This window comes from Schistocerca cancellata, chromosome 9 (genome assembly GCF_023864275.1).
Source record: "Schistocerca cancellata isolate TAMUIC-IGC-003103 chromosome 9, iqSchCanc2.1, whole genome shotgun sequence".
Taxonomy (NCBI): Eukaryota; Metazoa; Arthropoda; class Insecta; order Orthoptera; family Acrididae; genus Schistocerca; species Schistocerca cancellata.
Window position 1 is genome coordinate 290,518,990 of NC_064634.1, and position 27,170 is coordinate 290,546,159.

The window sequence follows — 27,170 nt, forward strand, 5'->3', positions numbered from 1 at the left end:
TGTTAACAGATTTCTGTTCTTCAGAAACGCTTTTCTTGCCATTGCCAGTCTTGTTTTTTACATTCTCTTCACATTGACCATCATCACTAACTTTGCTGCGCAAATAGTAAAACTCATCAATTACTTTTATTGTCTAACAGCCTAATCTGATTCGCTCAGCATTGCCGATTTAATTTGACTGCATTCCTTTAGCCTTGTTTTGCTTTTGTTGATGTTCGTATTATATCCTCCTTTCAAGTCACTGTCCGTTCCAATTCAGCTGCTCTTCCAAGTCCTTTGCTGTCTCTGACAGAATTACAGTATCATTGGCAGACATCAAAGTTTTCATTGCTTCTCCCTGAACTTCAGTTCCTGCTCCAGATTTTTCTTTGATTTCCTTTACTGTTTGCTCAGCATACAGACTGAATAACATTGAGAATAGGTTACAACCCCGTCTCACTCATTTGTCAACCACTGATTCCCTTTCATGTCACTCGGCTCTTAAACTGTCGTCTGATTTCTGTGAAAGTTGTAAATAGCTTTTCCCTCCATGTGCTTTACCTCTGCTGTCATCAGAATTTCAAAGAGAGTGCCACTCAGCATTGCCAGAAGCTTTTCTAAGTCTAAAATTGTTATAAATGTGGGTTTGCCTTTCTTTAACCTATATTCTAAGATAAGTCGTAGGGTCAGTATTGGCTTACATGTCCCTCCATGTCTCCAGAATCTAAGATGATGTTCCGTGAGGTTGGCTGCTACTAGTTTATCCATACTTCTGTAAATTATTTATGTCAGTATATTTCAACCTTGACTTATTAAACTGATAGTTCGGTAATGTTCACATCTGTCAGCACTTGCTTTCTTTATCATTGGAATTGCTACATTCTTCCTGAAATCTAATGGTGTTTCCCTGTCTCATATATTTTGCACAGTAGAGGGAATAATTTTGTCATTGCTAACTCTTCCAAGAATACCAAAAGTTCTCTGGGTATGTCGTCCACTCCATGGGCCTTGTTTCAACTTTGGCCTTTCAGTGCTCGTTCAGATTCCTCCTCTGCTGTTGTATCTCAAATCATATATAGTCATCTACAACCTCTTCCCTTTCTATAATATTGCTTTTAAATTCATTTCCCTTGTATAGCTCCTCTAATCTATGTGTATTCCTTCTACCTTTCATGTTTTTCTTCTTTGCTTATCACTGATTTTTCCATCTGAGCTCTTGAAATTCATGCACCTGTTTCTCTTTTCTCCAGTGGTCTTTTTAATTTTTGTATACATGGTACCTATCTGCCCCATAGCTAAATATGCTTCTGTAACCTTTCATTTGCCCCTATTATCATTTCTGTGAAGTCATTTTTAACTTTGACAGTCTTATTTTTTAGACATCTACAGGGTGAGTCATGAAGTTTTCCCCCAGTTGCTGGAGTTTATTCCTTAGGTTGTTTGGAACAAAAAATGTGAATACAGTAATGTGATCAGATGCATAATTAAGGAGTTTTAACAGAGTTCCGAAACATGCCATGGTGTATGGAGCGCTACACTTCTGTTCACAAGACACACGATTAGCCTTGGGTATCCAAGCGCAGCAAGTGATATGTGTTTGCATAACAACCAAGTTGTTTATACTGTAGTCACTGTTTACTGTTATTGTCATCTGTGTACAGTACACTTTGCGATGCCGTAAAAGTTTCATCGCAGGGGTATGGAGAGATGGTGTACATTTTGGCCTTCTATGATGGTAATGTGAAAGCTGCTGTTGCTGAATATCACAGTCGGTATCCTAATTGTAGGATTCCGAGTGCCAAAACATTTAGTGGAACATATCGAATATTGCTAGAAACTGGTACTCTTCCCAGTATTCCTATTCACTCCAAAAGACATCATGATGTTCAGTTACAAGACGCCTAGTTACCCAGTTGAATGTTTCACAATCTACCGTTTGTAGGATTCTTCATGAGAGTGGACTGTATCCTTTTCATGTGCAGAAAAATTCACCATTTAGAGCCACATGATTGTGCCAGCCGTTTGCACTTTTGTAACTGGTTAAATGGAAGTTGGCAGTTCTATTGCTTCATAATGTTCAGTGATAAGGCAACCTTTACAAGAGATGGCATCAACAACATGCGTGTCTGGGCCGATGAAAATCCCCATGCCACGGTAATATCTCAATTTCAACACAGATTCATTGTCAGTGTCTGGTGTGGTGTTGTGTGTGACCAGTTACTGAGGCCGTTTATTCTTCCGGGAAATTTAAATGGTCAGATGTACCAAACTTTTTACGAGAAGACTTACCGCAACTTTTTGAAGATGTTCCTCTGGAAACAAGACACCACATGTACATCCAACGTGACGGGGCACCTGCACACTTGCACCTTGTGTTAACAGCTTATCTTTAATCAGCAATTCCCACATTGCTGGATAGGTCGCAGGGGCCCTATCAACTGGTCTGCCGGATCCCCAGATTTAATACCCATAGATTGCATCTGGGGTTGGATGTAAGACATCGTGTCCAAAGTTTAGGCAGACACATGAAAAGAATTGATACACAGCATTTTCAATGCCGCAATGTCAATAAGGAATGAGACTGTGAAATTACTAAATGCTACTCGTGCGGTTCACTCCCGTGCGAATCTTTGCCTTCAGATGCAGGGAGGAAATTTTGAACACATGCTTTAAATCCACTCTGAATGCAAGAGACTGTTACAAAATTGTTTAAATTAATTATTATGTGCAGTTTTGATAGTGAAATCCTACAATAAAAGTTTTTTCTGACCTTTTCCTCAGTTTTTCAGTTACTGTAGCTCCTTAATTATGGATCTGACCCCATTACTTTATTTACATTTTTTTGTTCCAAATAACCTTCAGAAATTGGGGGGGGGGGGGGGGGGGAGATCCTCGTGACTCCCCCTGTATATTCACATTCATCTACTTCATTAAGATTTTCTCCTTTCAACATTTAAATTCAGTATCTCCTGTGGTATCAAAGGATTTCTACTATACCTTATCCTATTACCTATTTGCTCCTCTGCTGCCTTCACTATTTTATCTCTCGAAGCTACGTATTCATTTTCTGTTGTATTCCTTTCCCCTGTTTGTCAGTTGTTGCTTGACGCTCCCTGTGAAACTCTCAACAACTCTCTGGTTCTTTCAACTTTTCGAGGTCTCGTTTCCTTATTTTCATATCTGTTTGCAATTTTTTCCATCTTAATCTATGGTTCATAACTGTAAACTGTTACACAGTTATATTATCAGTCTTAAACCTTCCAGTGTTCCTGGTCTCTTCCATGTATGTAACCTTCTTGTATGATTTCTAAACCAAGTTTTAGTTGTTATTAAATTATGCTCTGTGCAAAATTATAGCAGGTGGCTTCCTTGTTCACTCCTTTCCCCCAATAAGTATTGTCCTACTATTTTTCCTTCTCTTTCATTTCCTAATACTAAATTCCATTCCCCCATTACAGTTAAATTTTCCTCTTCTTTAACTATTTCTCTTCATCATCGGCAGTGCTAGTTGCCTTATAAACTTGTACTTCTGTGGTGGGTATTGGCTTTGCCGTCTTGGTTATGATAATGTGTTCACTGTGCTATTCACTGTAACTAATCCACATTCCTATTTTCTTATTCATTATTAGCTCTGCAATTCAGATACAAGGAAAATTTTCATTCCAAATGTGAGCCATCAGAGTAATTTCTGGTGTGAATTCATGAATCTCATATAGTAATCTATCAGATAAGCTGGGGAAAGTGGACTCCATACTGGAGTACATTGACTTGGTTGTTTTCATAGTTGTTGTTGTAGTGGTCTTCAGTCCTCTCCATGCTACTCTATCCTGTGCAAGCTGCTTCATCTCCCAGTACTTACTGCAACCTACATCGTTCTGAATCTGCTTAGTGTATTCATCTCTTGGTCTCCCTCCATGATTTTTACCCTCCACGCTGCCCTCCAATGCTAAATTTGTGATCCCTTGATGCCTCAGGACATGTCCTACCAACCGGTCCCTTCTTCTTGTCAAGTTGTGCCATAAACTCCTCTGTAGCACCATGTTTCGAAAGCTTCTATTCTCTTCTTGTCCAAACTAGTTATCACCCATGTTTCACTTCCATACATGGCTAACACTCCATACAAATACTTTCAGAAACGACTTCCTGACACTTCAACCTATATTCGATGTTAACAAATTTCTCTTCTTCAGAAATGCTTTCCTTGCCATTGCCAGTCCACATTTTATATCCTCTCTACTTCAACCACCATCAGTTATTTTGCTCCCCAAATAGCAAAACTCCTTTACTACTGTAAGTGTCTCATTCACTAATCTAATTCCCTCAGCATTACCTGACTTAATTCGACTACATTCCATTATCCTCGTTTTGCTTTCGTTGATGTTCATCTTATATCCTCCTTTCAAGACACTATCCATTCCGTTCAACTGCTCTTCCAAGTTCTTTGCTGTCTCTGACAGAATTACAATGTCATCGGCGAACCTCAAAGTTTTTATTTCTTCTCCATGGATTTTAATACCTACTCCGAATTTTTCTTTTGTTTCCTTCACTGCTTGCTCAATATACAGATTGAATAACATCGGGGAGAGGCTACAACCCTGTCTCACTCCCTTGCCAACCACTGCTTCCCTTTCATGTCCGTCCACTCTTATAACTGCCATCTGGTTTCTGTACAAATTGTAAATAGCCTTTCGCTCCCTGTATTTTACCCCTGCCAGTTTTAGTATTTGAAAGAGAGTATTCCAGTCAACATTGTCAAAAGCTTTCTACAAAGTCTACAAATGCTAGAAATGTACGTTTGCCTGTCCTTAATCTTCCTTCTAAGGTAAGTCGTAAGGTTAGTATTGCCTCACGTGTTCCAGTATTTCTACGGAATCCAAACTGATCTTCCCCGAGGTCGGCTTCTACTAGTTTTTCCATTTGTCTGCAAAGTATTCGTTTTAGTATTTTGCAGCTGTGGCTTATTAAACTGATTGTTCGGTAATTTTCACATCTGTCAACACCTGCTTTCTTTGGGATTGGAATTATTATATTCTTCTTGAAGTCTGAGGGTATTTCACCTGTCTCATACATCTTGCTCACCAGATGGTAGAGTTTAGTCAGGACTGGCTCTCCCAAGGCCGTCAGTAGTTCCAATGGAATGTTGTCTACTCCGGGGGCCTTGTTTCGACTCATAGTAGCCGAGCTGTTTCTAAAAGAAACAGCATTGCAGATTCATTGAACAAAAAACAAAGTATTGACCTTATATAACTAGCTTGCCATTAAATCCTGTTAAAAAAAAAAAAAAGGCTCTATAGTTCATATTTTCAACAAGTTGCCACAAGAGTTGAAGGCCTTTGTTGGCAGAATGCAGGTTTTCAAACAGAAGTTGATGTTTGTTCTACAAGAACATTCAAAGTAGTAGCAATAATAGGATTGTTTTATTCATCCAGAGATTACTTTTACAGGAATATTGGACAAGTAGTCGTGTTAAAACTAAGAACAACAAAGAAACTTAATTCGTAGCTCTAGTTTGACAAGAATGGAACAGGTAGTTGATCATGGCCTTAGAGTAGGAACCATCCTTACATTTACCTGAAGTAGTATTGGGAAACCACAGAAAACCTGAATCGGGCTGGCTGGATTGAAGTCTCCATCCTTCCATGTACAAGGCCTATCCCTTTACGATAGTGTTACCTCATTCAGCTCATTTTTGGTGTAAAACAGTTTCATTAATAAGTTATTAAATAATGTTAAAGGTTAGTGCCACTGTTCATCCATTTCACACTACCACGCACTACACACACACACGCACACGCATGCAACAGTGCCCTTGATAGTGTTGCTGTAATTCTCAGTAAAATAAATTGAAAACTGGGAAACAACAGTTAATGTAGAGAGGAGCGAAGACCTTAACTTACCCTCAAGTCTAAAAGACATCAGCCAATTATTCCACCAACTTTCTGCAGTCCCTGTTCCTTTACCACATGGCATCCTGCTTGTGACTGTCGATACCACCTCCTTCTACACTAATATCCCCAATACCTACGGCCTTGCCGCTATTGTACACTGCCTTTCCCAATGCCCGATTGAGTCCAAACCAGAGAACCTCCTTCCGGATCACCATGACCAACTGTATCCTCAACCAAAATTACTTCTCCTTTGAAGGTGTCACCTACAAACAGATCTATGGTACAGCAATGGGCACCCTCATGGCACCGTCCTATGCCAACCTATTCAAGGACCCTCTAGAGGTAAGATCCCTAACCTCCCAGAATGCCAACCCATCACCTGGTTCAGATTCATTGATGACATATTCATGATTCGGACTGTGTGGGAACACCCTGTTCACAGCCCTCCAGAACCTAAACAGCATCTCCTTCATTCACTTCACCTTGTCTGTCTCAATGCAGCAAGCCACTTTCCTTAATGTTGACATTCACCTGAAAAATGATTACATTAGTACTTCTGTCCATATCGAACCTACCAACTACCAGCAATACCTCCACTTCAACAGCTGCCACCCATTCCATACCAAGAAGTCTGTTCCATACAGCTTAGCCATGTGTCGCTGTCACACCTGTAGTGACGAGCAATCCCTCCCCAAATATACCAAGGGACCAGCCACCTCCCAAAGTCCCTTCTGGCCACAAAGGAGCACTCCCCTCAATACCACCAAGGACTGGAGCAGCTGAATCACATTCTCTGCCAAGGTAAGGGAAATATCCTATTCACTGTGCTTCCCACCCCTTTCACAGTGGTATTCCACTGCTCAGCAAACCTACAGAATATCCTTGTCCATCCCTCCTGACAACCTCTTGACTCATGGCCTATGTCTGTGCATTACACATAGATGTGAGTAGGCATGACAACTAATAAGCTGTCTGTCCTCATGAATGGCCACCAACAAACTGGCCAAGAGACAGCTGGACCACCTAGTTCCTGAACATGCTGCCCAACACAATGTGCTTGATTTCAGCTACTGTTTCACAGCCTGCGCCATCTGGAACCTTCACACTGGAACTAGCTTTTCTGAATTTTGCAGTTGGGAAATCTCCCTCCAATATCGTCAGAGTGCCCCAGGGAAGTGTGACTGGACTGCTGTTCCCTATATACATAAAAGATTTGTCAGACAGGATGGGCTGCATTCTGCAGTAGTTTGCTGATGACGCCATGGTGTACCGTAAGGTGTCGTAATTGAGTGACTGTAAGAAGATACGAGACGACTTAGACAAAGTTTCTGGTTGGTATGATGAATGCCAACTTAGCACTAAATATGGAAAAATGTAATTTAACGTGGATGAGTAGGAACGACAAACTTGTAATATTCAGATACAGTATTACTAGTGTCCTGCTTGACACAGTCAAATCGTTTAAATATATGGGCGTAACGTTGCAAAGCAATATGAGGTGGAACGAGCATGTAAGAACTGTATTAGGGAAAACAAATGGTCAACTTCAGTTTATTGGGTGCATTTTAGGAGTGAGTGGTTAACCTGTAAAGGAGACAGCATACAGGATGCTGGTGTGACCAATTCTTGAGTACTGTTTGAGTGTTTGGGATCCACACCAGTTTGGATTGAAGGATGACATCAAAGCAATTCAGAGGCAGGCTGCTGGCTTTGTTACTGGTAGGTTCAAACAATATGTGAGAGTTCGGAGATGCTTCGGGAACTCAACTGGGAATCCCAGGAGGGAAGGTGAAATTTTTTTTGAGAAACACTAATGAGGAAATTTAGAGAAGCAGGATTTGAAGCTGACGTGATAATTCTACTGCCGTCAACATGTATCGCGCATAAGAACCACGAAGATAAGATACAAGAAACTGGGGCTCATACGGAGGCGTACAGACAGTCGTTTTTTACGTGCTGTATTTGCAAGTGGAACAGGAGGGGAAATGACAAGTAGTGGTACAGGGTATACCATGCGCCGTTTTTGAATTATCTTTGTAGATGTAGATATATCCTATGTACCATGTTTTCTGCCCCCACTCCAGCGCTAAGCAGCCTTCTGTTTTGCCAGTGCAGCCACTTGTCTTTTCCCTTTCTCTGCTCCTGTCCCTCTTTGCAGCCATCCCCACTCCCCACCAAAAAAAAAAAAAAAATACAAAGAAAGAAAAAAACACTGACTGCACCTAACAGCACTATCCTCTCCCCATCATGACCCTGCATGACCTCACAAACAACATTAAACCTTCCCCCACCCTTACCCTACTTTCCATCCTCCCCACCTCATGGTTCCTCCATACCCTCACCATCCATTCCAAATTGCTGCTCTCATCGTGTGCAGTTGTTGTCTACAGGTTGCCCACAATAATCAGATTGGAAGAAGGCCTTTTTTCCAAAAGCTTAAATGTATAGTGTCTTTTCATTGTGTCTGTCTACGAGTCAATGTTCCTCTATATGGTGAGTAGCAATCTGTCCTTTTCATAATCTTGTTGCTTATGTACACTCTTTGACATAAAACTCGACCGGCGGCCGGCCGCTTCAGAGGCTAAGTCCGCGCCGATCGCGACATGGGACAAAGAAACTGGCCAACTCGCTAATTCTCTAAGTCCGGTTATCTGCACAATCTGGCAACACTGTAGACTGCGGCACTTCCTGGAGTAAAACTTGTCCCAAGATAGAGAAACTCTAGGCTGATTACGCCTGTGGTCTAGCGGTAGCGTGCGTTGTTTCTGTTCATAATATCAGTGGATCGAGAGCAGCTGGCATAAAATATTTTTATAGCCTCTTCTGTCTGAATGCTGAAGACGTGAATGTAATGGTAGCGCAGATTCAATCTATTTCGCTTTGTGACACACCGATATCAAAATTTTATCTAGTAACGATTTTGCGGCAGATTTCCTGCAGACTGTCCTCCTCTGGACGCCGTATGCGGCAAAGCTCCGGGATCCATTTGCTGGCTACTGGCAGCGGCCGTGGCGACAGCAGCGGCGCTGCACTCCCCCGTTCTTTATCGAAAGCGCCTGCTACCGCTCATCGCTTTTGATGATTTAAAACGCTTTATTATTAAATGTTGCTCCACAGAAAATTTCTACAATTTGCATTCACGCTCAAAAGCAACGGAGACAGACGCCTTGATTAGTAGGCGGGTAATCGGCACGAGCTGAGTATGGCCCGAAATTAATTTTATAGACTGGGACGAAATTAAACCACCTCACTACATTCGATGAATTTATAAATGCTTCATACCTCGTTTCTTTTCCTTTCAAACTTAATTAATTGTGCAACTTTTGGTCAATGTTTGGATTGTTTCGTCAAGCCAGAGCGAGCGTCTGTGGTGTATAGTGTATTACAGTTCTTGTTTCATTCCTTATGGTAAGTCTATGCGATAAACTGTGTGAATACCTTGCAATGCATGCTCTGTAGCAGTGCAGGCGCACTGCACATTTGGAGTTCCATGTATGGGTTCATGAAGTATTTATTGTTGATCGGAAGTGATAGTTAAGGTCATCAGATTTAAACCAGAAAAATGTGTCGTTTTGAAGGTTTCAGAGAACGGAAAGGAATTGCTAACGCCGGTGTTAGAAAACGTCTACAGTTAAATGCTATTGCAAAAATTTAGAAGATGGGAACTATATTAATGAACATGTGCACTTCATAAACAACCTTCTGACATGTTAGACCTATATGACGAACAAAGCTCAAATTTATATCGTTGACAGTCGGTTTGAATCTTTTCAGGACCTATTTTATAGTGAAGCACCTTGGAATTTGCAAAGCAGAAATCCATGATACTAACTTAATTTACTAAGTCGAAATCGGACGAAGATTGATGTTTAAAGGCATTCTTCAGATTTCGCATAAGAAATTTTTACTAGCAGTTTGCAACTCCATTAATTAAAATGGAAAATAAAAGGTTGTAGTCAGCGGCTTCTACCGTGATTCGAACTTATAGTACAAGCACTGCAACGCACAAGGGAACCTCTGAGCTAACGACACACTGGCGGCCAGAGGCGGACTATAGTCACTGCGATGTTGCCTGAGCCTCAAAACACAACCTTAAACACACAAACAGAGGAGGTGGAGATTACTGTTTTAACGTCCCGTCGACAACGATGTCATTAGAGACGGAGCACAAGCTCGGATTAGGGAAGGATGGGGAAGGATATCGGCCGTGCCCTTCCTAAGGAACCATCCCGGCATTTGCCTGAAGCGATTTAGGGAAATCATTGAAAACCTAAATCAGGATGGCCGGGCGCGGGATTGCACCGTCGTCCTCCCGAATGCACACACAAACAGGTGTTACTTATGTGAAGAACGCCGTTCTTGGAGTCCAGAAATTAAATATACTTTCTAATTGTGTCATCTTGCAGTGGATTATATCGTACGAGTCTTCGATGTGGAAAACGAATGTCAAGTGAATTTAGCGAGGTAACGCCGACCTACACCCGGAAGTAAATGCACTATCAGAGTGTTGACAAATACTTGCTACGACGCTGCCATTTCTCGGCTCTCTGACGAGGCAGCTCTTCAGCGAAATGCTTGCCGTGATTCTCCGATACGGTTCTTCAGAGTGGAGACGCGCGCGCACGTTTGGTTTTTATGCGGCGTTCTCCCCTGATGGTTTCTGACGTCGCCTTGTGGGCTATGTATACATATGAGACATTCAATTATCATTAATCCAGAATGATACAAGTTTCAGCTTCCGGCGTGGAAGAAGGCTGTTGACGCCGACATTATATCATTTCAACGTAGGGAAAGCAAAACGGATCATTCAATGTTTCTCATTCAACATAAAGCATGTGAGATAAATTTCCGTAACGTTCATAATCATCTAAAAATACAAACGAAGTAAAAATACGCCGGAAGCTTATTCGAATTGAATATAATGTAAGATACCAAACGCTTTCCACCCCTCGATGTCGAATTTGTCCACTTGCAATCGTTTGCAGCATGCACATAGAATGTCATGATTACCACGAGAATGAAGAAATATGTTGGTAAGGATGGAAGCAAGAAGAGACGCAGTCAACAAATATTCTATTCCTCATGGCATTCATTTCATTTGACACGTAAGAAGAGGTAAAGCGGGAATTTACTTTCGTTAACACGAAAGATATGCGGCACATATTGATAACGAAGAAGTCTGCGTCTTCATACGTTTCCTCCTTGAAATCTGTATGCTCTATTATATACTAAGTAGCCCGATCATTGTTTCAGTAATGTTACCCTCTTGTTTGACCCCGTAACGATGAACAGATTCCAAATGCATGTCTCTGTGTGAAAGTAGCTCTTCGAACCCTTCCTGGGTTGTTTTTTGTGTTTTATTGCTTGGAATTCCTGAAGCAGACCACTGTGCCTTCCCCCCTCGTGGGTTAGGTCTCAAAACTAAACCGCTTTGTATCCAATGGCATAATTTATTCATACTGCATCAGCATAAGACTCTTGCGAGTGAGAGAATGACAATAACAATCGTAACAAGAACAAGCAAATAATGAATGATGTTTATTCCAACGCAGAACGAGAATGGCTTTAAATATAAAAATCTATATCCATATCTATTGATCTTTGAGTTGGCACAATGCAAATATATTCTTAGCATTTAGTTACTGAATTTAGTTCTGGATGTTTGAAGAGAAAAGGAAAAGTCGGTACTTCTCGCTAGTGTAATATAATGTGAACCAGCAACTACCCTTTCCTTAGAACACGACTCAAGCAGGTCCTCAAGTAGGCACTGCTGCATTCTGTTCCCTGACATTGCTCTGATGACGGTTAATGCAGATAGTTCCGATTATGAAATACAAAACGTATTGCAGATTAGTTCCTAGGATAGTAACATTAAATTTGCGTTGTAGACGGCACATGAACGTGACGGCTATCCATATTACTCATCAATATAAAAAGACAATATTTTGGGAATTTAGCAGGATTACTCAAAATGAATTCTGAAATTGGGTGACTGACCGCACAGGTGCTAAACGTCGTCAAGAGTATACGATGTCCTAATCGCATTAGGAATATGAAGATCGTCTTCGACAGCTCGCAACTTTCACATTGCTATCTCCACCCTACTCCAGACAGCTCTCGGTGGAGTTGCACTACGTTGCCGATGTTATGGAAGGCCTTCAAACCGACAACAGACCACATATTGAAAAATACAAGCGAATTCTCTTGCAGCGTAAGCTTATTGTAACTAATCTAAAAATTATTGGAGAGGAACATTCAAAAAAAGTAAAATGTTACACACTGTTGACGTCAAACGGACATTATCTATGTCCTGTCTTGTGCCCTACTCATCTATAATATCAAGTGTACTATGAAAATGATTATATATAATGGATTATAAGGTAATGCATTGATACCAGATGGCGGGGGCCGGCCGATGTGGCCGTGCGGTTCTAGGCGCTTCAGTCTGGAACCGCGTGACCGCTATTCGTGGATGCACGGTATGTGTGCAGTTCGATTGTCGCTTAGGCACAAAAGTTTGTATCCTTATTTTAGATTCAGACACCTAGCGGCTCGTAAGAAAAACCGATACGTAACATTTAATTTTTCTTAGTTAACAATCGGATTACGTGTTGGGTTCGTATCTCCGTCACAGAACTTCACATCATGCACTTCATCTTTAAATGCATGCACACTTTGTTACTTCAGAATGGAGGTATATCAGACATCTTTCGTGGTTAGATAACAGGGATGAAAGGGTTTTGATAGGAGTCACGGTTTATTACAAAAATTGTCGTCTTTTATTTTCAAGTTTAGATTTGGTTACTGGTATTGGCAAAAATTTCGGTAATTCATGACTCTTCATGGCTAATCATCAATATGATGTGATTAGATTAGATTACATTAGATTAACTCTTGTTCCATAGATCATGAATACGACATTTCGTAATGATGTGGAACGTGTCATTTTAATGAAAGATTTCTTTAAATACCATGATTCAATTCCTTTACAACAATTTTTTACACTCTCTCTCATTGCTTTTTATTTCTCTCTCTCTCTCTCTCTCTCTCTCTCTCTCTCACTCACACACACACACACACATTCTTTTTTATTTTTATTTGTATGTTGTGCTCGACTATCGCCGAGGCACGAAAACGCCTGTGAATGACTTTCTTAGTTTTGAGTGCACTTACGAAAGAAATATAAAAACAACAGTGAGAGTTACTGATTTATGATGCTCAGTTTGCAGTCAGTTCTGAGTATTATTAGTAACTACGCTTCAGTCCCTAAACCTAGTTACAGAAAGCGAATCAGACGCATTACGTATTCCAGGCCGTAGCAGCCGCGACTTGGAGACACCAGCTATGGTCACTTCCCAGACCGCTGTAGGATCACATCGGTTCGTCTTCTTCCTGCTGGTACTGTAACTGAGATTTGGCAACAAGGCAACGTATGTTTGGAAACTCTGTGATCGACGAGTTACTTCCTGGTGTGCACGGAATTAAGCCTCAAAGTTCACTTGATTTTACCTGTCATTTCCATTGAATAATCTGAGTTATTATAGCTTGAAGGGTAACAAAAGATTGAAAATTTACGGTTTTCAGCGCAGGAAAGTCGTTGCAGGTGGAAATCGCAACTAATCTCGACCTTTAAATAGCGGTTTACGAGTTCTAGTTACTATTGCCGTCGTAATAGGAAGCTGAGACCCATACCTCCTCGCCAGCTCTGTGGTAACGTGCTGACCTGTGAAACAGCGTCTGTTGCGGTTTGCAGTTCCAGTCTCACTGACTGAAACGTTTTTATCCCTTCTGTGAAAGAGCTACAAGCAGTCAGATCAAACATCAATAAGGAAATCGCAAGAAAATGCTTTCAGCTCATAGTGCAATGTTGAAAAACTTACAATGCTGCACAACAGGTAACGCCTCTTTCCGCTGCTGACAAGCGAATTTAGGGTTTCTAGGAATACGTAACTATATTTATGAAATGCCACATTTGCATACCTCTTGAGTATGACACAGCATACCAATTAAACACAGACCCAATCAAAATCTAAGTGAGTAGTATTTTACTAATTCGTGTCGATAGAGGCATGCTTGTGTACAGATACTTTCGTCGTAAGGTTATCATGGTTAGTTTTATTTCATTTCTTATAATACAGTGCACAATTTTCGTAAGGTTTCCTTTAGTGTTGTTAAAACAATAGTAAACATGAGAGAGAAATTAATCATCAACGATATATGCGAATTCTCTGATGTTACCTATGACAGTCTGACAATGCACATGCAGTTTGTTGATTATATGCATGTAGAAAATTTGCTCTGAGTTAAAGCTAACAATCAAAGTTTGAAGAAGAATAAAATATCACTACCACACGATGGCTAATGTAGAAAATACTTTTCTGACATATTATGGTACGATGCGCTCTCCCTGCACATCTTCGAGATGCATCTGCTGCCTGCTGTCTATTAAACCTGAATAGAACAAAATGTCACAGTAGTTAGTCCTTTTTCCACATGCGACTACTTTGGGTTGAGAAGTGAAGGGAATTATGTTCAAAGTTCCATTAGATTGATAACTTCAGCAGAGAGCAGAATTGCGTTTTAAAAAATGTAGCACTGAATGTATTCGAACTCGCGACATCTTATCTATGCTACAAGCTGACACGTAGCTACAACAGCTCCAGAGCTCGGCAACTATTCCTCCAGGACTTTTGGATTCCACAGCACTGTGAGATTATGCATATGGCCAGGTCTTGACTTCTGAGAGACAAACAGTTACAGCTTTTCTTTTGGACTGAACGACGTTTTCTAGTAACAGATAGCGCAATAGAATAGCTCAAGTGGAAAGGAACACTTCCTATTTAAACTTCTGCATCCTACAATGTTGGCAGTTGTGTGTAGGTGGCAGTAACGTGATTTTATTTCTGTGATTACAAAATAGTCGAATGTATGCACTGGGTAGCCGAGGCAACTAGTTCATGGTGATTCGGTCAACCAAGTAAATGAATTTACTGAACATGCTGCAAATTACTACAGGGAGCCTGTGTGTCAGAATTCTCATCCAGTGTGGCGCAACTGCGTTACGATAGAAAAATGACTCGCAGACAAGAGGATTTCGTGGTCTGTTGGACCGATGGTAGGTTGTTATACCTATGGTCTGGGTTCGATTCCCACTTCTGTCAATGATTTTAGATAGGGAGAGACAGATTCCATTCTCTCCTGGCTACACCAAGTGAAGGAGATATAATGGCTGCGTGGTCTGAAAATTCACATTAAAGATGATATTCCTTCTTTACCAAGTAGACGGTAGGTTGAACCACAATAAAGTCTGGAGTGGCGACATGTAGAAACTCTATCACCAGTAACCTTTCTTATACTAGTTATTTATTTCAAGTGACGACACAAACGCTATGTATGGTCACAGGACACTTATTCCATCTTTTATTTGAGCTTCTGTATGTCGATAAAATTGGTTCTGAACTGGGAATGCAACTCAGACCGCCCTTAACGCGGAATTTGATCCCTTCGTGGCAATACAGCTCGGCTACAATTTGTTGTTTGTTCAAAACTGCAGATTCCTCAACACCTTCACATATTATGCGTGAATGGGATCGAATCCTGGCCCGGCACTAAAGATTTAATTATGTATTATCAAGCTCTAGCATGAGAACACCTATCTGCTGGTGGAGAATAATTTTGATTTTTAATGTATTTTCATTCGCTGTCAACACTAACGATATCTGACGTTTTTAACTCCCAGTGAGACACAGAACTATTTGCGAGATGACTGTAAGTTCAAGATGCTATTCTGAGCAGCTGGTGGAGAAAAATTCGGTAGCTGACGTCTCTTTGTGTGTAGTCAACAACGATATGTGTGGGGCTCTATTCCCAGTGAGCGCTGAACTCTTCGTCATATTATTTCAGTTCAAACATGCTCACATGTCACTGCTGGTGCAACAAACCCATATTTAACGTTAGTTTTCTCTAGAATATAACAGCGATAGGTGCCGGGTTGGAGTCCTGGAAAGGAAAAAATTAATGTTTCGTCTCGTCATTTCAGTTAAAACATCTAGTTACTGCCGCGAAATTCCGATATGTCACATTTGACTGTGCTTCGATAGCAATCCGATTAGGTTCCGGGTTCGAATCCGTAACCAACACACAGCTTTACCTCACGGCATTTCAAGTAAGTTACTTGTGAAGAAGCAATATTTAACGTCTCTCGTAGTTCGTTAACAGGGACAATAGATGCTGGGTAGGAATTCGCGTCTGTTAAAAATGTTTGCTTTATGCAATTTAAAGTTGATATTTGCTAACTGATACTGTCTAAAATCGAGGTATATCACTCTCCGTATGCCTAATCAGGAATGACTGTTAGTTTCCGTCAGTCACTAAATCTTTGCTTAGTCTGCATGAGCTGGGTTTGAATCCATATGCAGAACAAGACAGTTCGTCGTGTCATTTAATGTTCATACATATTCTCAACTAGCTGCTCGTGAATAACTTAAATTTTTAATGTCATTTTGAGTTAAATAGTTCAAATGGTTCAAATGGCTCTGAGCACTATGGGACTTAACTTCTAAGGTCATCAGTGCCCTAGAAGTTAGAACTACTTAAACCTAACTAACCTAAGGACATCACACACATCCATGCCCGAGGCAGGATTCGAACCTGCGACCGTAGCGGTCACGCGGTTCCAGACTGAAGCGCCTAGAACCGCACGGCCACATCGGCCGGCCCCCGCCATCTGGTATCAATGCATTACCTTATAATCCATTATATATAATCATTTTCATAGTACACTTGATATTATAGATGAGTAGGGCACAAGACAGGACATAGATAATGTCCGTTTGACGTCAACAGTGTGTAACATTTTACTTTTTTTGAATGTTCCTCTCCAATAATTTTTAGATTAGTTACAATAAGCTTACGCTGCAAGAGAATTCGCTTGTATTTTTCAATATGTGGTCTGTTGTCGGTTTGAAGGCCTTCCATAACATCGGCAACGTAGTGCAACTCCACCGAGAGCTGTCTGGAGTAGGGTGGAGATAGCAATGTGAAAGTTGCGAGCTGTCGAAGACGATCTTCATATTCCTAATGCGATTAGGACATCGTATACTCTTGACGACGTTTAGCACCTGTGCGGTCAGTCACCCAATTTCAGAATTCATTTTGAGTAATCCTGCTAAATTCCCAAAATATTGTCTTTTTATATTGATGAGTAATATGGATAGCCGTCACGTTCATGTGCCGTCTACAACGCAAATTTAATGTTACTATCCTAGGAACTAATCTGCAATACGTTTTGTATTTCATAATCGGAACTATCTGCATTAACCGTCATCAGAGCAATGTCAGGGAACAGAATGCAGCAGTGCCTACTTGAGGACCTGCTTGAGTCGTGTTCTAAGGAAAGGGTAGTTGCTGGTTCACATTATATTACACTAGCGAGAAGTACCGACTTTTCCTTTTCTCTTCAAACATCCAGAACTAAATTCAGTAACTAAATGCTAAGAATATATTTGCATTGTGCCAACTCAAAGATCAATAGATATGGATATAGATTTTTATATTTAAAGCCATTCTCGTTCTGCGTTGGAATAAACATCATTCATTATTTGCTTGTTCTTGTTACGATTGTTATTGTCATTCTCTCACTCGCAAGAGTCTTATGCTGATGCAGTATGAATAAATTATGCCATTGGATACAAAGCGGTTTAGTTTTGAGACCTAACCCACGAGGGGGGAAGGCACAGTGGTCTGCTTCAGGAATTCCAAGCAATAAAACACAAAAAACAACCCAGGAAGGGTTCGAAGAGCTACTTTCACACAGAGACATGCATTTGGAATCTGTTCATCGTTACGGGGTCAAACAAGAGGGTAACATTACTGAAACAATGATCGGGCTACTTAGTATATAATAGAGCATACAGATTTCAAGGAGGAAACGTATGAAGACGCAGACTTCTTCGTTATCAATATGTGCCGCATATCTTTCGTGTTAACGAAAGTAAATTCCCGCTTTACCTCTTCTTACGTGTCAAATGAAATGAATGCCATGAGGAATAGAATATTTGTTGACTGCGTCTCTTCTTGCTTCCATCCTTACCAACATATTTCTTCATTCTCGTGGTAATCATGACATTCTATGTGCATGCTGCAAACGATTGCAAGTGGACAAATTCGACATCGAGGGGTGGAAAGCGTTTGGTATCTTACATTATATTCAATTCGAATAAGCTTCCGGCGTATTTTTACTTCGTTTGTATTTTTAGATGATTATGAACGTTACGGAAATTTATCTCACATGCTTTATGTTGAATGAGAAACATTGAATGATCCGTTTTGCTTTCCCTACGTTGAAATGATATAATGTCGGCGTCAACAGCCTTCTTCCACGCCGGAAGCTGAAACTTGTATCATTCTGGATTAATGATAATTGAATGTCTCATATGTATACATAGCCCACAAGGCGACGTCAGAAACCATCAGGGGAGAACGCCGCATAAAAACCAAACGTGCGCGCGCGTCTCCACTCTGAAGAACCGTATCGGAGAATCACGGCAAGCATTTCGCTGAAGAGCTGCCTCGTCAGAGAGCCGAGAAATGGCAGCGTCGTAGCAAGTATTTGTCAACACTCTGATAGTGCATTTACTTCCGGGTGTAGGTCGGCGTTACCTCGCTAAATTCACTTGACATTCGTTTTCCACATCGAAGACTCGTACGATATAATCCACTGCAAGATGACACAATTAGAAAGTATATTTAATTTCTGGACTCCAAGAACGGCGTTCTTCACATAAGTAACACCTGTTTGTGTGTGCATTCGGGAGGACGACGGTGCAATCCCGCGCCCGGCCATCCTGATTTAGGTTTTCAATGATTTCCCTAAATCGCTTCAGGCAAATGCCGGGATGGTTCCTTAGGAAGGGCACGGCCGATATCCTTCCCCATCCTTCCCTAATCCGAGCTTGTGCTCCGTCTCTAATGACATCGTTGTCGACGGGACGTTAAAACAGTAATCTCCACCTCCTCTGTTTGTGTGTTTAAGGTTGTGTTTTGAGGCTCAGGCAACATCGCAGTGACTATAGTCCGCCTCTGGCCGCCAGTGTGTCGTTAGCTCAGAGGTTCCCTTGTGCGTTGCAGTGCTTGTACTATAAGTTCGAATCACGGTAGAAGCCGCTGACTACAACCTTTTATTTTCCATTTTAATTAATGGAGTTGCAAACTGCTAGTAAAAATTTCTTATGCGAAATCTGAAGAATGCCTTTAAACATCAATCTTCGTCCGATTTCGACTTAGTAAATTAAGTTAATATCATGGATTTCTGCTTTGCAAATTCCAAGGTGCTTCACTATAAAATAGGTCCTGAAAAGATTCAAACCGACTGTCAACGATATAAATTTGAGCTTTGTTCGTCATATAGGTCTAACATGTCAGAAGGTTGTTTATGAAGTGCACATGTTCATTAATATAGTTCCCATCTTCTAAATTTTTGCAATAGCATTTAACTGTAGACGTTTTCTAACACCGGCGTTAGCAATTCCTTTCCGTTCTCTGAAACCTTCAAAACGACACATTTTTCTGGTTTAAATCTGATGACCTTAACTATCACTTCCGATCAACAATAAATACTTCATGAACCCATACATGGAACTCCAAATGTGCAGTGTGCCTGCACTGCTACAGAGCATGCATTGCAAGGTATTCACACAGTTTATCGCATAGACTTACCATAAGGAATGAAACAAGAACGGTAATACACTATACACCACAGACGCTCACTCTGGCTTGACGAAACAATCCAAACATTGACCAAAAGTTGCACAATTAATTAAGTTTGAAAGGAAAAGAAACGAGGTATGAAGCATTTATAAATTCATCGAATGTAGTGAGGTGGTTTAATTTCGTCCCAGTCTATAAAATTAATTTCGGGCCATACTCAGCTCGTGCCGATTACCCGCCTACTAATCAAGGCGTCTGTCTCCGTTGCTTTTGAGCGTGAATGCAAATTGTAGAAATTTTCTGTGGAGCAACATTTAATAATAAAGCGTTTTAAATCATCAAAAGCGATGAGCGGTAGCAGGCGCTTTCGATAAAGAACGGGGGAGTGCAGCGCCGCTGCTGTCGCCACGGCCGCTGCCAGTAGCCAGCAAATGGATCCCGGAGCTTTGCCGCATACGGCGTCCAGAGGAGGACAGTCTGCAGGAAATCTGCCGCAAAATCGTTACTAGATAAAATTTTGATATCGGTGTGTCACAAAGCGAAATAGATTGAATCTGCGCTACCATTACATTCACGTCTTCAGCATTCAGACAGAAGAGGCTATAAAAATATTTTATGCCAGCTGCTCTCGATCCACTGACATTATGAACAGAAACAACGCACGCTACCGCTAGACCACAGGCATAATCAGCCTAGAGTCTCTCTATCTTGGGACAAGTTTTCCTCCAGGAAGTGCCGCAGTCTACAGTGTTGCCAGATTGTGCAGATAACCGGACTTAGAGAATTAGCGAGTTGGCCAGTTTTTTTGTCCCATGTCGCGATCGGCGCGGAATTAGCCTCTGAAGCGGCCGGCCGCCGGTCGAGTTTTATGTCAAAGAGTGTACCTGATACAGTCATCCTATTTTGAGTTTCCTGTGTTTCTCCCAAATTATCCATATGAATATCAGAATGATCGTGCAGTCACAGCTAGACAATTATTGAACTAAAATAAGTTCTTATCCTCCATGTATTATTATTATTATTATTATTATTATTATTATTATTATTATTATTATTATTCTTTCTTTTCTCAGACGTTATGTCTGGTCAAAAATAAAAGTGACGCGGACCTTGATCGAGCGTGACTTCCTTTTAACTGTACAGTATATGTTATATTGCATTTAGGAACTTCCGGGTGATTGAACATGTATCAATAATTACGGATTTCTGTAGTTGTATATATAAGTTTGGAAGTAGCTGTATTGCATTGATGTACTGGTGGATATTGTGTGGTATGACTCCTGTAGTTGATAATATAATTGGTATAATGTCAACTTTATCCTGATGCCCCATGTCCTTATTATTATTATCATCATCATTTTACTATTACATTATTTTGCTTAGTTGCAGATGTGTGATGATGTGGTTTATGATCTTATTTTATTCAAAGTTGCCTACAAGTAAAATAAATGATGAGTTAAAACATAAGAAAAGCTACTATAAAAAGGAAAACATTAATTTTTGGAGAATGGTATGAGCTGTAGATAAAATCTGAAATGTTGTAATTGGTCATGGACAGTTATACGGTTTTCATTTATCCTGTTGTTATTGTTGGGGTCTTCAGTTGGAAGACTAGTTTGATCCAGCTCTCCATGCTACTCTTTCCTTCACAAGCCTCTTTCTATACAACTGCAACTTATTTCCCCATGAACTTGCTTACTGTATTCAAGCCTTTGTCTATTTTTCCCAGTTTCATCCCCCACACTTCCTTGTATTGCTAAACCGGAGAGTCCTGTATGCTTCAGGACGTGCTGTATCTACCAGTCTTTTGTATTACTCAAATTGTACCATAAATTTTTCTCCCATTTCGATTCACTATGTCCATATTATGATCCAATGTACCCACGCAATCTGCAGCATTTTGCAGTATCATTACATTTCAGAAGCTTCTCTTACTATTGCCAATCCATATTTTATTTCCTCACTACTTCAGTATTTGCCATCTATTTTCTTCCCTGTATAGCAGAAGTCATCTACTACCTTTAGTAAAGGCCTGGCCAAGATTTTTGCTCCCAAAGTGCGCTCGCACTCTGCAAATGCAGCTAAGCCTGCTCAGTGCTCAGTGCTCCAGCTTCCCGCACCAGTGCGTTATTCCAAGAAGGTGTGCGACTGAGATGACTGTATCCTGAAGGCTGCACATCCGAGGAACTAAGGAAGATGTATTTGCAACACAGTGCAACTACTTCTAAGAGGCAGATATTGCACCAAACTTTTGTAAGCAGGATTTTATCACTAGTGTTGATTTTCACCTTTTTATTTTTTTGTGAGAGCAATAATGCTTATTACTTAATATGTTAGGCAGAGCTAACACAATTAGCAGTGCTACAAGAGCTTTACCTACAGGCTTTTAACAATAAGTCGTAATGTTTATTAATTTATACACATTTTGATTTTAGAATACATAATGTGTCTGCATCTATGGTTTTTCATGCAGTGGAACACATGGAGCTATGCAGACTAAGATCTGTTAAAACCAACGTCTGCAGTGCTTCGCAGATTTAATGAAAGAAAGAGAGAGAGAGAGAGAGAGAGAGAGAGAGAGAGAGAGAGAGAGAAAGCTCTCACACATGTTGAACCATACACTGAAATAACTTTAGTAGCTTGTCTATGCATTCAAGAACATTGCTCTTGGGGTAATGTTGTATAGAAGTCTTATAAATTTCCAGACTGGACAAAATAGTCATTGAACTAGGTGCTACACGGTATGTTTAGTAACTCAAGGTAGAAGTAAAGTGGTACATTACAAAAAAAAAAGAAGAAAAAAAACAGTCTTCTGTTCGAGAACTCACGATGAAATGTTTCAATTACTAAAAAAACATATTTAGTCATGTCTGGTCCACAAATGACTGCCTTGAGCTCTGAGAAATGTTCCATATCAGGAACTTTAAGTTGATTTTTCCATAGAATAAATTTTTGTTGATAGAATCAGTCTTTTGTCTGCAATTTCTGCTACCAAATGACACTCCCTTTGCACTAAGATACTTAATGAATTCAAAGAAATGATGATGTCGACCATCAAAGACTGTTTCACTACTTTACCCTTAACTCAGTTTTTCCCCGTATGGCTTCTTTCAATTCAGCCAGCATTCATTCTTGTTCCTTGGAAGACAAGTGCATCATTGTCTTTGTGGCTGGTGTAATGATGTTCCAGTGAATGTTTTTCCAGCTCATAATTTTACGATAGCATGTTAAGCAATAAGCACTTGGCATGGCTTCAAACAATACGAAAAGTAAAGCAACTCCCATTCTGTCGCATTGAATGATACGGCTTCTCCACTTTTTTGTATTTGAACAACTGCATGGATGCCATAGTATTCCTGATGCAGAATGTAAATCTAATTTAACATAAGTAATGTTGTCGGCAAACTGCTTTGTGTTTGACAAGGTGATGGACTATGTGTAATAGTGTCCGGCTGCAGCTTTCCTTTTCCTCCTCCATCCTCACCCCCACTTGCTGCTGTGCTAGGCAGGAGCACGGCTGGAGCAGTTGCAGAACCCATTTGTCTATGCCTATTTTAGGGTATTATTTTCCAAATGAATTCCATTGACCAACATAACCTGACTTAATTTGTCTTTCACACCAGTATCTTCGTTTTACTTTCGTTAATATTATAATCTGCCTTAGGGTATTTCTTATGTATTATGTATCATGTATCCTGCTTGGCAGGTGGAAAATTTGGTTGGTTCTCGCAATGAACGTAATAATTTTGAGGGAATGCCATCCACCCCGATACTTTGTTCAATCTTAGGTCTTCAGTGCTGTATCAAACCCTTCTCGCAGTTCACATTCCCATCTCATCATCCTCATCCATTTCCTCTATCCTTTCCATACTGTTGTCTTCAATTCTCTCTCCTTCATGTAGCCCTTATATTTATTATTTCCATCTTTCAGCCTTGTTGTCACTTGATGGGCGAATTTGAAACTGAGGAGATGGAGGTATGTGATGCAGATGGAGCTCCCAATATGGTACCACAGCATGTAGCAGGGGAATACCATTGCTTGGTATGCCCTCGCCACTTTCGAAGTGTTCCACACCACTTCCAAACTGCAGGGAATTCAGTGCCATTGCTGATGCCAGAAGAAAACGCTGTTGTCCATGCAGAGCTTTCTGAGTGCCATCAGGAATATAAGCTGCAGCAGCAACAACAAAAAAATGCAATTCAAGAGTCAAATCGCATCGATTCAGAGCAGCTACACAAACGCTTCTCGACTGCATTTCAGAAAGCATATGCTGGTGGCAAGAGACCTGCTGCCATCATAGCCCCCTTGAACAGGAGGTGGAAAACAGAGGTTGTTCACGATAGAAGAGGGTTGTCTACCGACCACACAACTCTACCACAAAACCGGTTTGATGGGGAGAATTGTGCTAATTCATTGTACAGTGACACTGACAGTGCCTCCGTAGTGCAAGATGATGAATATGATGATGGTGGTGAAGAAGAAATAGTCAATGAAGAAATACATGAAGAAGAAATTGATTATGAAGAACAAGAAATTGATGAAGAGAAAGAAATAACAAATGAAGAAATGGAAGAAGGATTCATGATTGAAGAAACGGAAGAAGGATCCATGAATGAAGAAACGGAAGAAGGATCCATGAATGAAGAAACGGAAGAAGGGTTAATGAATGAAGAAACGGAAGAAGGGTTAATGAATGAAGAAACAGAAGAAGGGTTAGTGAATGAAGAAATAGAAGAATGGTTAATGGCTGAAGAAATAGAAGAAAGATTAATGAATAAAGAAATAGAAAGAGGAGGAGGAGGATTAAGGAATGAAGAAATAGAAGAAGAAGAAGAATTAATTAATGAAGAAACTGAAGGAGGAGGAATAGTGAATGAAGAAATCGAAGGAGGGGGAATAGTGGATGAAGAAACCGAAGACGGCATAATGAATAGAGAAGTAGTAGAAGGAGGAATAATAGATGAAGAAGAAATTGATTTTGAAGAAGAAGAAATTGATGATGAAGAAGAAGAAATTGATGATAAAGAAATAATGAAGGAGGTAGTTGAAGAAGGATTAATGAATGAAAAAACAGCAGAACAAGAAGAGGGATTGATGAATGAAGAAACTGAAGAAGAAAGAATAACAAATGGAGAAGTTGTAGCAGGAGGAATAACAAATGGAGAAGTTGTAGCAGGAGGAATAACAAATGGAGAAGTCGTAGCAGGAGGAATAACAAATGGAGAAGTCATAGCAGGAGGAATAAGGAATGGAACTGTTGCAGGAGAAGGAATGAACAATGGAGCAGTCGTGGGAGGAGTTATAAGGAATGGAGTAGTTGTACGAGGAGGAATAACAAATGGAACAGTTGTAGGAGAAGCAATAACAAATGGAACAGTTGGAGGAGGTGGGATAACGAATGGAGTAGTTGTAGGAGGAGGAATAAGGAATTTAGTAGTCATAAGAGGAGGAATAAGGAATTTAGTAGTCGGAGGAGGAGGAGTAACAATTGAAGTAGTCAGACGAGGAGGAATAACTAATGGAGGTGTTGTAGGACGAGGAATAAGGAATGGAAATGTCGTAGGAGGAGGAATAGCAAATGGAGGTGTTGCAGGAGGAGGAATAGCGAACGGAGTTGTCACAGGGGTTGGAATAACAAGTGGAGGTGTCACAGGAGGAGGAATAACGAACGAAGGTGTCGCAGAAGGAGGAATAGCGAAAGGAGGTGTCGCAGGAGCAGGAATAGCGAAAGGAGGTGTCACAGGAGGAGGGACAACGAATGGAGGTGTCGCAGGAGGAGGGACAGCGAATGGAGGTGTCGCAGGAGGAGGGACAGCGGACGGAGGTGTCGCAGGAGGAGGGACAGCGGACGGAGGTGTCGCAGGAGGAGGGACAGCGGACGGAGGTGTCGCAGGAGGAGGGACAGCGGACGGAGGTGTCGCAGGAGGAGGGACAGCGGACGGAGGTGTCGCAGGAGGAGGGACAGCGGACGGAGGTGTCGCAGGAGGAGGGACAGCGGACGGAGGTGTCGCAGGAGGAGGGACAGCGGACGGAGGTGTCGCAGGAGGAGGGACAGCGGACGGAGGTGTCGCAGGAGGAGGGACAGCGGACGGAGGTGTCGCAGGAGGAGGGACAGCGGACGGAGTTGTCGCAGGAGGAGGGACAGCGGACGGAGTTGTCGCAGGAGGAGGGACAGCGGACGGAGTTGTCGCAGGAGGAGGGACAGCGGACGGAGTTGTCGCAGGAGGAGGGACAGCGGACGGAGTTGTCGCAGGAGGAGGGACAGCGGACGGAGTTGTCGCACGAGGAGGGACAGCGGACGGAGTTGTCCCACGAGGAGGGACAGCGGACGGAGTTGTCGCACGAGGAGGGACAGCGGACGGAGTTGTCGCACGAGGAGGGACAGCGGACGGAGTTGTCGCACGAGGAGGGACAGCGGACAGAGTTGTCGCACTAGGAGGGACAGCGGACAGAGTTGTCGCACTAGGAGGGACAGCGGACAGAGTTGTCGCACGAGGAGGGACAGCGAACGGAGTTGTCGCACGAGGAGGGACAGCGGACGGAGTTGTCGCACGAGGAGGGACAGCGTACGGAGTTGTCGCACGAGGAGGGACAGCGTACGGAGTTGTCGCACGAGGAGGGACAGCGGACGGAGTTGTCGCAGGAGGAGGGACAGCGGACGGAGTTGTCGCACGAGGAGGGACAGCGGACGGAGTTGTCGCACGAGGAGGGACAGCGGACGGAGTTGTCGCACTAGGAGGGACAGCGGACAGAGTTGTCGCACTAGGAGGGACAGCGGACAGAGTTGTCGCACTAGGAGGGACAGCGGACAGAGTTGTCGCACTAGGAGGGACAGCGGACAGAGTTGTCGCACGAGGAGGGACAGCGAACGGAGTTGTCGCAGGAGGAGGAATAGCAAATGGAGGTGTCTTAGGAGAAAGAATAACAAATGAAGTCATAGGAGGAGGAATGAAAGAAGGGCCTGGTTCCAGCAACAGTGACCTACAATGTGTCAAGCAGGCAGAGCTTAAGCCACCACCAATCATCCTACACATCAAGGACCACTACAGATATTTCCTGCAGTTACTTAACACGTTCACTGCCACTGTAATTGGCCTTGCTTTGCCACGTAACCAATATTTTTCTTAATAGAATCTGAAAATATATTGCTAAAAGTAATATAACATGTATTTAGTTTATAAGTACACAATCAAATTTACTCTCGTGAATCAAAGTTGTTTTGGGGCGCACTAAGGCGTCAGTGGCATATCAGGCCATATTCTGTAGCGGGTGGCCGTGGACGCGCCAATGCGTCTAGTGTATTGTTCCTGGTTAGTGTGACAGTTTAGGTTACTACAATTTCATTTTATATTCATAAATGAAACGAAACATCCTACTGACAAACGACATATTTATTGGACAAAAAATATAGTAGAAACATTCAAATACAAACACAAGATCTCGAAGAAACTTCTGAAATAAAATGTATGTCAAATCTAAGAAAAAAACAATCTAGAGCTTTATCCATTACACTCTCAAACAAATAAAATAAATACAAAGTTTACGAATAGTACCGACACATAACTGTCGAAAAATAAATGAGCAACGAAAGTGCT

General features: G+C 41.5%; 1 protein-coding gene across 1 annotated transcript in view; it reads left to right on the forward strand.

The window, feature by feature from the left end:
* LOC126101361 (uncharacterized PE-PGRS family protein PE_PGRS54-like) overlaps positions 1–26,703 on the forward strand; it is a 45,906-nt gene extending 19,203 nt beyond the window's left edge. The window contains exon 3 of the mRNA XM_049912029.1: positions 23,506–26,703. Coding sequence (XP_049767986.1) covers positions 23,521–26,703 — 3,183 coding nt within the window. The 5' untranslated portion in view covers positions 23,506–23,520. The remainder of the gene's footprint in view (positions 1–23,505) is intronic.
* The last annotated feature ends 467 nt before the right edge of the window (positions 26,704–27,170 follow it).